General features: G+C 40.4%; 1 protein-coding gene across 1 annotated transcript in view; it reads right to left on the bottom strand.

The window, feature by feature from the left end:
- The window catches only part of PCNX2 (pecanex homolog 2 (Drosophila)), a 258,890-nt gene that overhangs the window by 148,274 nt on the left and 98,290 nt on the right, over positions 1 to 12,326 (bottom strand). Inside the window, 2 exon segments of the mRNA XM_019549852.1 lie at positions 873 to 969; positions 5,304 to 5,413. Coding sequence (XP_019405397.1) covers positions 873 to 969; positions 5,304 to 5,413 — 207 coding nt within the window.

The following is a 12,326-nucleotide window of genomic DNA, read 5'->3' as shown; positions in this document are numbered from 1 at the left end:
TCATGTCAGGACCCTGCCCAGAGTACCCGATAACAAGGAAAGTAGAAAAGGGTCACTTTGGAAGTTGAGGATGAGGTGCAGTGGTATAACCAGAGAAGAGAGGTAGACGGTACGGCATTTTGGCCTGCTCGAAAAAAAAGCGAAGAACAGACTAAGAGGAGGAGGTTGTCTTGTAGCCTTTTATCTGGTCAGGATTCTGATTGCTTCTTCTCATTCCAAACTGCAAATAGGTTATGCCTTCTGTTTGACATGCCAGTAATGCTGCCTTCTCCACATAGAGAGAGGCATTCCTGCAGATCATCTGCATCTCTCCCTAAATCCAGAGGAGGAACCACAGTGTTTTATCTGTGCCAGACAAAACTAAGGCTGAAATTCTCTCTTAGTGAAGTAAATGGGAGTTTTGCTGCCAGCTTCAGTGGTGTCACAATTTCAGTCTGTTGTGCCTTGTTGAAGTGTTAGGTAAGATAGACTTTCTAAACTCCTGCAAAGTGAGTTAGCATGCTGTAAATCTTTGCAGGGCACATAATTCTTCATCAGCTGATTTCTAGTCTAAGCTAGGTGACCCTTTCACGTTCCCCATGCTCTGAAACTGTGCATACCATAAGATGATAGTATATTAGAGCTGCTTGTCTTGAAACATTGGAAAGAAACCTTAAAAGCAAACAAAACAGCTCTCCCCCAGCTTCCATCCTGTAGAGATTAGATGTAGAAGCTTCCTTAGCCCCCTTTCTTACTAAAGAAACAGAATATGTATTTTGCCATTTTCTGTGTTTTCTATTAAATGCTGAGCTTTGCTAAGGGGCACCATATGGATGGACTGCAGTCTTCCAGTATATAAACTGAACAAAGGGAAGCAGGAGAAGAACTCTTACCACTGATTCTCTCATCTTCTCTGGAAGTGGATCTATTGATGAGTCTTCCAAATTTTGACGTAGTAAGTGAGGAAAAAATTTACATTGAACAAGTGACCTGTTATAAAAAGATTCCCAATTAGGATACATTTGAACAACAGCTTTTCAGCTAACAGAATTAGTGCCCTCACTAAGAAAAGAACAGACATTGCAGGGCCAATTTTACCTCTACATCCACACTGGCTATTTTATGAATGTACAGCTGGAAACTGCTACAGAACAGTTGCACCTCTGGCCCAAGCAGTATTAGCTTCTTCCGCAATATGGTAGTTCAGTTTAGATCAACTTAGTGGCCCACCAAAATGCTTCAGACTCAACCCGAAGGAAACTATAGCCCCTAGCAGATGTTACATTTAAGACATGATTAACCAGTTGATCACATCTTAAGTAGTAAACTGATTACACATTCATGCAATTAATGGCACAATAAACAGGGAATGAGACACAAAGTTATTACAGAAAATTGTTTATTAACATTGTGGATGATTAACATTGCACCTTAAATTGAATGCATAGCCAGGCTGATTGGCTGAGATCAGGACTTCCAGGCTTGGTGACGTATCAGAGCCCATGACTCCAGTTTGCCCCTGAGGCTGGGAGTGGCAGGGCTCCCAGCCTCAGGGGTGCACCAGAGCCTTTGACTCATGTGCTCCTAAGGCTAGGGATGCTGACCAGCTGACTGATGATCCAAGCTGAGCACACCAGCTTGTTACCTGCCAGTGCAGGGGGAGCCTGAGATCATGATCTTGGGCTCCCTCTGCACTGGCAACAGGGCACGATCAGGATCTGATCCCTGATCCCACAATCATGCCTCCTGCCAAATCTATGTAGTATGACAAGAGAAGTGATTGTTGGGATTAGGAATCTGATCTTCTTGCACCTTTAACTGAGTGGCTGCCTGGGGCCTAATGAGAGGGTAATTCAGTATCCCTGTCCTTTATTATTTTTTAACATCTCAGCTGAGACGGTCAGGCCAGAAAGGGGGCTCTTTAGTAACATCTCTGTTGTCAAAATGTTAGTGATGGAAAACAGATAGATCACATTCATCCCAAATTTTAGTTTAATTCCCCACCTTCTCTTCATCTTAAAGTTTATGCTGGAGGCCATCTCTTAAATACTATTTCCAATCCCCTTAAATCTATTTAATTAAGTTCAGTGTAGTTTAAAAAATATCTTAAACCTCTTTTTAGGGATTATACATTTTAATCATGCTTACACAATGAATATTTGATGTGTTGTATACATATTTTAATCCCAAATAAGACATTTAACAACAATTTGAACTGCTGAGGATTTGACTAAGGTTGTTAGGGGATTAGAAACTAGTTTTTCAAGGTGACCAAGAACTGAATTCAAGGACTCTAAACACGTTATTTAAAACAAAAGGAAAGAGTTTTTACTCAATTGAAGAAAATAATTGCCTGGGGATTATTTCTTGAGTATATCCTGAGAAAATATATACTTAGGGTAAGTTCTTTAAAATGTCAAGAACTCACAGTACAGTCCTTATATTTTTTTGTGTGCATTTTATGCAGGAAGACAATACAGCTCCCCACTATGAGGGGCATTGCACATTCTTCTCCTCTATAGTCCTATCTAGATTCTATAGTGTAATGTGCAATGAACCAAAAGTCACCCATGTAGGTCTAGGGTCAATAAAAGTCAATTAAAAAGATCCTACGGGCGTTCAATTGGCTCAAAGAAAGTAAGAGGAAGCACTTTTCTGACTGCTCTTTTGCATTAATGTAAATATTTATACAAACATCTGATTTGTATGTCCTCTGTCTGGGAGGTTGAGGATAACTACATTACATCTCAGTAAATCTGAAGAACTGAACAATTCCAATTAATGCCTCTACTTTTTCCTTCCCTTGGGAATTAACTTCCCTCTCATTCCTGTTTTTTCTCCTGTATCCTCCAATGAATGCCAGAAAAACCCTTCCCCCTTCCCCAGAAGGAGAAACCTGTCATTTCTACATGCATATCTGCTAATATCAAACCAGTTTTCAGATCTACTATGTTACTGGTTCTTCCTTGATTCTGTCCCTGTTTGTAGAATGGCATTTTAATAGGCTTTTAATGCACACTCCTTTTTAAGTAGAATCATAGAAATCATAGAAAATTAGGGTTGGAAGGGACCGCAGGAGGTCATCTAGTCCAACACCGTGCTCAAAGCAGGGCCATCCCCAACTGGATCATACAGACTCCTTAACTTAAGCTGTTGCTTTAGACAAGACGGGAAAGGAGAAGGGAAGTTAACAGTAGTGCTGTGCAAAGCCTCAGGTGCTAATTCAGTTGGGAGGAGATTTAGCTTGATTCGGTGGCCAAACCTCTGAATCCAAATAGAATCGGGAGACCAATAAAAGGTCCAAATCAATTTGAAGCTCTCCAAATCAATTCGGAAAGGATTCTGACAGCTTCAGAGATCTAGGCAGTCCCCACTTGCTGTCACAGGGAGCTAGACCTGTACTCCATGCCAGTAAGTAGGGAGCGAGGGGTTGGGGGCTGGAGGAGGGGGAACGGGACCCCCTGAGCACCTCCCAACCCATGCCTGCTCTCCCAGCCCTGCACTCCATGGCTGCCTCGCCTGGCCCCAGTGTTCAACGGGCAGCTATCAATGGGGCTGGGAGAATGGAAGGGGGGAGGGGGGCTCCTGACAGAGCCCCCCATGTAGCATGGGGCAGTGGGGGGCAGCAGGCTCCCCACTTCCCCCGCCTGGCAGCAGCTGATAAGTGCCGGGCTTCTTTTTTTTTTTTTTTTTTTAAAAGAGTTGGCAGGCTGGGGCCAGGTGGGGCAGCCATTGAAAGGGCTGAGAGAGCCAGCAGGGGTTGGGACCTGTTCGATTTAGAGATTCGGCAGTGGCCAAATCGCCGAATCGAATTCAGCTGAATTGATTTGGGACAGTGGTTTGAATCACCGAATCGAACCACTGTCCCCCAAATCGGCTGAATCTGAATCCGAAGCGAGTAATAGCCACTTCACACAGGCCTAGTTAAAAGCTATGGAGAGGCAAAGACAATTGGAAGTAACTATGGACAACTGCTGGAAAGCAGGCCTGTTTCATAGATAGTGTATACCATTTCTCTGATGCTTTTATACACATTTCTTGAAACTATGGTAATCAGGAAGACCCCAGGACATCCCCTAAGGCAGTGATAGCTGACTTTTTTGGTAAGCATGCCACAAGTTAAGCTCTGCCTCCCAGAGGTGTACCTGATACAGTTAGTGCCCTAGGGTGCTCCAATGGAGGAGGAAGGTTTGAACCTCTGGCTACAGTGTGGAGCTGAGGCAGAATACCACTATGAGAGATGTCACCACCAAGAGCCAGGTAAATACTTCCTGGCCCTGTAACTGCTTCCATGTGAGAAAGGATCCAAAGCCCTGAGGTGGCTAAAGTACCAGAGAAGGGTCAACCTGACTTGTGGTGGAAAAGCACCTAACACCTCCCCTGTCCAGCCACCTCTCTGCTCCACACAGTTTGAGGCTTTAGCCTTCCTGCCTCTGTTCATGTGCCTCCTTTTATTAAGTGTAAGGGGTCATGTGTCACACATAAGAGCTGCCCATGACACTTCTGCCACATGTACTGTGGGTTGGTCACCCCGACCTAAAGATTAGTTAGCTCCTTAGTTGTTAAGAAATTATTTGCTAGACAAAAACATCTGGCCCAGAGAATTTGGTACTAAGAAAAGCATCAGACTTACAGCCCTGGTGAAAGTCCTTTATTTATGTACAGAACTAGTAGAACATCATGTACAGCTGGTATGAAGGCTCCCTACCATACCACAATAATTTTCAGGGAACTGTCCCACTGGTAAGCTGAAAAGTTTGATTTCTGTTTGTTTATTTCTTGTTTTTTCTGTTGAGACCACTGACAGAACTACCAATGAGTGATTAGTCTGATTGGATGGTTGTGACTGGGATACCTGGGCATTAGAAGGAACCACAACCTAAAACTGTTTCTCACACATGACCAAACAAACATTAACAATGATCTTTGACTCCAGGCTTCAAGGACTTACCATTACTATTATGAATAATCTCACCAACTTCCACTGATATACTTGTGACAGTAAAATTAAACACATGCATGAATGTTTTATGGATCACAGCCTTTCACATACCATTTATCTAGAAGTAAGAACATATTTCATTGCTGGTGTCTTGACCGCTCTCTCCAAAAGAGGGTATTTTCTAAAACACTGATAACAGTATATACAAAGTCCTTCTGCAAATTTTTTCTGTATCAGCTTTTTTTCCCCACAGAGCTCCACTGGAAGATGCATCAGAATTACAGAATTTGGAAATCTAGATTTAAATATCACTGTGTGCAAAATTGTACTTTATATGCCACAAAGAAAAATCAATGAGGAAAAAAGTCTTCTGACAACTTACATAAGAACAGATGGATCACTGCTTTGCCTGCTAAGGTGATAAGAAAGTGCAACTAAAAGGCCACAGAAAGCAGAGAACAATGCTGGAATGTGTTGAGCATCCCATGGTTCCTAACAGGAAGGACAAATAATAAAGCATGTATTTTAGTAAAGCAATTTTTAGGTTTTTAAAAGAAATCACTGCCTATATATAATACTAGACCTCCAGCACTTCCATTTATATGCCATATACTAGATTTGTAGCCCTTTCTCACATTACAATCTATTATTGTGAGAATGGCTGAGAGGTTACAGGCATACTTCATGATTGCACATACTGTAATACTACTGTAATCAGTAATTAGAAAAGATACTAGAAAACTACATACAATGGCAAGATTCTTTTTTGTCCCTTTAATGAAACACTAGAGGAAAAACTAATAATCTCATTAAAGTAATACATTTGATATTCAAACAAAAGAAGCTGTACCATATTTAGAAATCACCAGTGTACAGATGTTCAGGATTTTTCTCCCTGAGCAAAAATGGCTACTCCAGGAGGAAAATAAACCAGAAACAACTGAAGTTAAATCGCTCCCAAGAGAGTTTGTCCTGGGAGAATGACCATTTACACACACATTCTCTTCTGAAAGGAGCCACAGCACAGTCCTCCAGCTTCCCAGGGTGCTTTGCTCTTACACCCCTCTCCCCCAGCCTAGGAAGATAGTGTGTTGCTTGAGCCAGACTGTTCAATAAAATGTGCAGATACACTTCTCTAGTCATTTATCTAGCTTCAGTGTAATGAACCCTAGTCCATTTTTGTCATTTCCTTCCTGACTAATGTCTGGTAGAGCTCTACTTTTAAAAGGTGAAAGAACAACATAGTCAACAATTGGACAACAATTTGTCTCAGTGGGAGAATAGGAATAATAGGTTTTACTCTTGGATGGTGATGTTGCCTGTCATTTTAGACAGGGAGTTTGACTTCCTATGTATTCTATGGCAGTGATGTCTTGCTCTCTTTTCTTTCTCATAAAATTTTGATTTTGATCCAAGTGCACAAATACTGGCTTTTAAAACAAGTGAAAGGGAGGTGAAGAATTAAGGATAAAAGTGATGAATTAAAACAAACACTGAGACCAAAAAGAAAAGAAAAGGAAAAAAAAGTCTTGTTTTACCACAGGTCTACCTAATCCCAGAATGACCCAATAAAAAGGAAGATAAAGGTTTCTTTGAACTTTAAAATGTGTTATCCTGGTAAGGTGGAAGGGGTGGGGGAAGAATACATTTTAAAAAAGGTATATTCAAAAACTACAGTCTCTTGTTGTTTCTCTCTTTTTGAAGACCTTTTCCAGCTAGTTTCAAGGTGAACTTCCCACTCCAGAGGCAAAGAATGCCCCCAACACAGCAGAATCATTGGATAACAGGAACTAAACCTCCTTGCTTTCTTCTACAACACTCTCCTCATCTCAGGGCACATCTACACATGTGCCAGACTGTTCAGGTGTTACTGCGTAGTCATTTAGTTCTTGCTTAACGCCAGTCACTGTGCAGTCCCATTGCCGCATCGTTATTTTCAGTTGTTACTGTGCAGTAGTAATGCCATCATGGTTCATGCCCACTGATGCTAGGTCACCAAACAACAAGCTATGGCATAGTAGCTCATTGCTATGGCGATGTAGCATCTTGTGTAGATGTCCCGTCAGAGATGTAATGCAGACTGGTGCAACAACAACAGCAGCAAAAAATATCAAGACTAGAAATTTGCATGGTCACAAGCGCTAGTGTTGATGGCCACAGTTGTGTCAGGGATAGCATACAAGCTGCAAACCTGAACCTGAACCATAAATATCCCAGAAAATGGGTACAGTGCATGATGAGAAGTTAACTTACAATAACTTAACAATTCTATCAGCATTTTGCCATTTTTATCTACCCCAAATTATGTCATGAAGCACATACTACTCATCATAGAGCATAATCTGCAAGGTAGGCTATGAAAATCAACTGTCCATAATTTCTCTATTTTTTAAGAATATGTTAACAAATTTAAGTGGGGAAAAAAGGCTCCTTGCTCCATTCCCAGACCTGTAAAACATCTGTATTTGGTTGAGACCATATAAAAGTAAACTTCAGCCAAAAAGAAGAATCGTTCTGAAAGCAGATGGAAATTGGAAGCTGTGACTGAAACCTCTGTACAAATTTAATGGTAGATTTGTAAGCAGCATATTCTCTTTTCAGTGAGCACTAATGACTGGGAACTGTCAATTGTCCTAGAAGCATTTATTATGCTATTAGACTAATTGTGTAGAACTACAAATTAAGGATCAGAATGCTGATGTATTTGGATGGTCTGACAGTTTCAGAAAGGTAGGAGGAATTCTCTGTAAACATCTGCACAGCTACCTCTTTATCTTTTAAAACACTTGACAAAGATCAGACTCCTGGAATGCTGGAACCACACTGCCTGTCATGCTGACCCCCATCATCTCAATATTTCTTTGTTCTCCTCCATGTCTGTCCCTTTATTTTGTCTCTTGCTTTCTGCTTAGACTCTCTGGGAAAAGGAGCTGTCTTTTCTTTTGTGTTGCATGCATAATAATGAGGAGTCCTTGCAAAGTAGAGTCCTGCTCCCTGGTTTGAGCTGCTAAGCACTATGGCAAGACAAATAAATTAGATTTTTACTGAGGTTGTGTTGCCTTCTTTATATTTGTCATAAACTTCAACCAAGTTTTCATGATCTCGTAAAATATCCAAAAATGAAAAAAAGACACTTTATACCTCTAAGCCTTGAAAAACAAAACCTTAAAAATCAAGCTTTTGTTATGTTTGGGCTACACTGGCTTTTAGCTGGTATTGAATGTATTAATTGGAAAAGACTTAAAATTGGTGGTTAGAATTACTTAGAATTGGTGGTTGCTTCCAGAGTTTTGGACTCCTTGTGAAGTACTACTATATCATAACCCACTTATTTTCTCACATAAACTGATCTTGGAACTTCTCAGTCTGTACAGACAGGTTTCTAAACATTTTATTTTTATTGTGTTAAATCCAGGAAAGAATGCATATCTCTATATTTAGGTGTACGTGAATTGCTTGTGATATCACCCATGGAAAGCACTGAATACACCATATAAACCACCTATACTTCTGGACATGTAAAAGGTTACAAATAACAAATCATTAACTAAAAGCATAATATCTGCCATCTCCTTCCAAAATTAACATCCCTAATGGCTTTTGCTTGGCTCTCATGGGTCTTAATGGGGAAATATATACAATGATAAGCCTTGTATCCAGAAGTCTCCTGCAGGTTTGAAGTATTTTAATGTGAGAGAAATAAAACTGTTCAACTTTCCTGTAATTCTATATTTGGTCACTTGCACATTTGGGAATTCTGTGTATACACACGGGGCCATTCAATCTTGTTTAGAAACATTTTGAGGCAGTCTTAGCAATTTGAAAGAGAGCTTTGCCATTGTAAAACCTTAATTAAGACAAATACATGTCAAAATTATTAGCATACAGATGAAGAAAGTGTTGTTAATAAGCAGGTAGAAGGAAGCACTACTCTGCCTCATTATTATAACTGATGAGCTTGGTATTGAATCAGACTAAGTATTAAACTAAATAAACTGTGAGATGTTAAGAATGAGAGCTAAAATACATACTTATTTTAGTAAATGTCTACTAAAAACTGTATATATATTATCTGGGGAGGTTTCTTTTTTGTTTGTTTGTTTTTAAGCAGGCATATGTAGCAGAGCCACTCAGACTATATAACTCCTGTGAAGACAATTTGCAATTATCTAAAAATGAAACATGCAGCTGTGCCACATATGAGTAAATTTATTTCAAATTAATATCCAATTCTTTTCCACTCTGATTAAGATAACCTACAAATTTCTTTAACAATTAAAAGAAGCTGTATAAAAATTTGTCTGGCTCTGGCTAAGCTTCAAATCAAAGCCAGCTGGCTGGAACAGAACACAGAAGAAAAAAAACTGGTAAATCCAACATCATTCGGGATGCATTACTCTGCCTTACACCAAAATACTACTATATTAGTTAGAGCAGAGTAAGTAACTGGTATAGAAGACAGAGAAATGGAATCCATTAAACCCTTGATTTTTAATAATTGTGAAAAAAATAAAAGATCTGGCTTACATCATGGGTGCCAACTATTATTTTTGCCAGGGCTCAGATGATGGACACGTGGAAGTTTTCTGCATTTCAGGTGACCACCCTCTTCCCAGAGAGGGTAGCGCCCTCAGGCCCCCAAGTACTCAGCACCTCTGGCTTACATTTTAAAAAGTATCCTTTAAATGTCCAGAGATGTGGCAAAAAAGGAAGGAAAAAAAAAACATGGAGAGAGGTGGTATAGGCTTATTAGGCAGTAAGAGTCAAGAGGTTGGGCTGCATGTCTCCAGGATCTAATGGGTATCTGAGAATCCAAGAAATACAAATATAGTTTCTTCACTGGCTGAGGGAAGCATGGTGTATGCAGGTCCTTTATCATCCTTCCACCTTTTCATTTCCTGGCAAACACTTCAATTTCTAACAACACAAACAGAACAAATATCTGGAGAGGATCTCCATCTTCTGCAGATATTAGAGCCACTTTCCGCTCTGGCTTTTCCCCAGTGCAAGCAACCTGGCTTCTCTTCTCTGCAAACTGATTTCTTACAGTTCATCTCCCTTTCTGCTCTCTCCTCTAGAGTTTTAAATCTCCACATGGGACACTCCCTCATTAGTAAAATGCCCTGCAGTTGAATGTCCTATCAGGGCTGGCAGCCCCTTCTTAAAAGAACAGATGACCCTGTGACAAATGGCTATTAAATTGGTCAATTTTGCTCAAGATTACAGAACTACAATCTAGAGCAGAAACAGAGTGAGCACAGACACTTTTACACTACGCGCTATGCTGCCAAAGCCGGCTAAAGAGAAGGAGAAAGCGGTACAACTAATACTATTAGATACTCCAGTGCAAAGAATGACCCAAATGCCTAACAAAACTATATTCCAGATAGAGTTTTATAGGAATAATAGCTATGAAGAAGAATGCCTCAGATGGAACTTCGAAGGAACTGAGGAAAGCAAGGACTGTTGTTGAACAAATCACAAGTTGTTGTGCCAATGATCATTGGCTGAGACTGTGCAAGGAAATTAAATCTCCATATGACACTGGAAACATCAGAGGCATATATGATGGAATCAAGAAGGTGGCAGGTCCAACTACAAATAAGCTAGATCCATTGAGGACAGCGTCGGGAGAAGACTGGAAGCAACAGATGGATAAATGAGTAGAACATCATCTTAAACTCTATTCAAGAGAAAGTTATGCCACTGACAGCCCTTAACTTTATTGACACTCAGTCTTTGAAGAGCTTGGTGATATTCCAACTGTTGAGAACCTAAGTAAGATCACAGACAATCTGGCCAATAGCAAGGCCCTAAGAAAAGGTGGCATTCCCACAGAAATGATCAAGCATGGGAAATCTGTGTTTCTTCCCCACCTATACAAGCTTCTTTCTTACTGCTGGACAATAGGGACAGTACTATAAGATGTGTGAGATGCCAATACTGTGACACTATACGAGAATAAAAATGACTGTAACAACTATTGTGGCATTTCACTAATAAGCATTGTTGGAAAGATCATCGCTTGAGTGGTCCTTGGAAGACTTCACATCCTTGCTGGTCACATTTACCCTGTGTCACAGTGGAGCTTCTGAATGAGTAGGTCCAGCATAGATCTGATCTTCTCACTCTGACAACTCCAAGAAAAAATTAGAGAATAAAAAAGAACTCTATATTGCCTTCATTGATCTGACCAAGGCTTTCAACCTCGCCAGCAGAAAAAGCCTCTTCAAATCACTGGAAAGGACTTGCTATCTCTAAAATTTCTCAACATAATCCACTCTTTCCATGACAGAATGCAGGGAACAGTCGTCTATGATGGAAAAATATCTGAGGCTTTTGAGATCTGAAGCAGAATCAAGCAGGACTGTGTCCTTGTCCTGACCCTGTTAGGGTCTTTTTTCTTTTCTCTTCTTTTGACATATGCTTTTGGGACTGCCACTAGAGGAATTTACATATATGCTTCGATGAAAAATTCTTCAATGTCACATGCTTTAAAGTGAAGACTGAAAAGTTTTGATACATGAGGTGATGTTTGCTGCTGCAATAATAGCCCACAGAGTAACTTTAAAGGCTCATCAGTTGCTTTGCTCATGCCTGCCTAGATTTTGGTCTTACAGTCAGCATCAAGATGACCAATGTTATGGGCCAGAACCTGGATTCACCACCCACAATCGCAATAGGTGAAAATGTACTGCATGTTGTAAGTAAATTTATGTACCTTGGTTTCATTGTTACCAACAGCCTGTCACTTGAAGCTGAACACTAGCCTCAGGTACCATGAGATTACTCTGCAGGTTAGTGTGGAACAACAACACGATTGTTAAGACCTAGGTCAAAGTTGCATCATCAACATGGTTTTGTATGGCAGTGAATCCTGGACCACATACTTTACTTAAGAAAAGTGTCTCAACAGCTTTCACTTATGTTGCTTCTGCTGCATTCTAGGATTTTCCTGGCAGAACAAAGTTGCCTACACTGGGATCTTGGAATAGGTCAACATTGCAAGCATCCATTCCCTTTTCAGTCAGGGCTGACTTAAATGGTTTGGTCAAATGTGGAGAATGGATGACAGCTATACACCCAAGGATCACAAAAAGACCACACCGACATCCTTATCTCCATTTCAAAGATGCTTTCAAGAGACATATGAAGGCAATGAACATTGGCCCAAGTGACTGGGAAAAGATTACTGAAGATCAAAGCGCTTGGAAACAGTCCATTAAGTGTGGAATGAAGGCTTTTGAGGAAAGAAGAGCTCAGAATGCAGAAGAAAGAAGAAACCTCAGGAAGAACTCTGCACCATATTCAGGACTGGTAAATATGGACTTCACATGAGATAAATGCAGAAGGGACTATTATTCAAGGATTGGGCTCTACAGCTACTCTTGCACGTATTCAATAA

Source organism: Crocodylus porosus, unplaced genomic scaffold (genome assembly GCF_001723895.1).
Source record: "Crocodylus porosus isolate Cpor-Errol unplaced genomic scaffold, CroPor_comp1, whole genome shotgun sequence".
NCBI lineage: Eukaryota > Metazoa > Chordata > Crocodylia > Crocodylidae > Crocodylus > Crocodylus porosus.
This window is presented reverse-complemented; position numbering and strand designations above follow the sequence as displayed.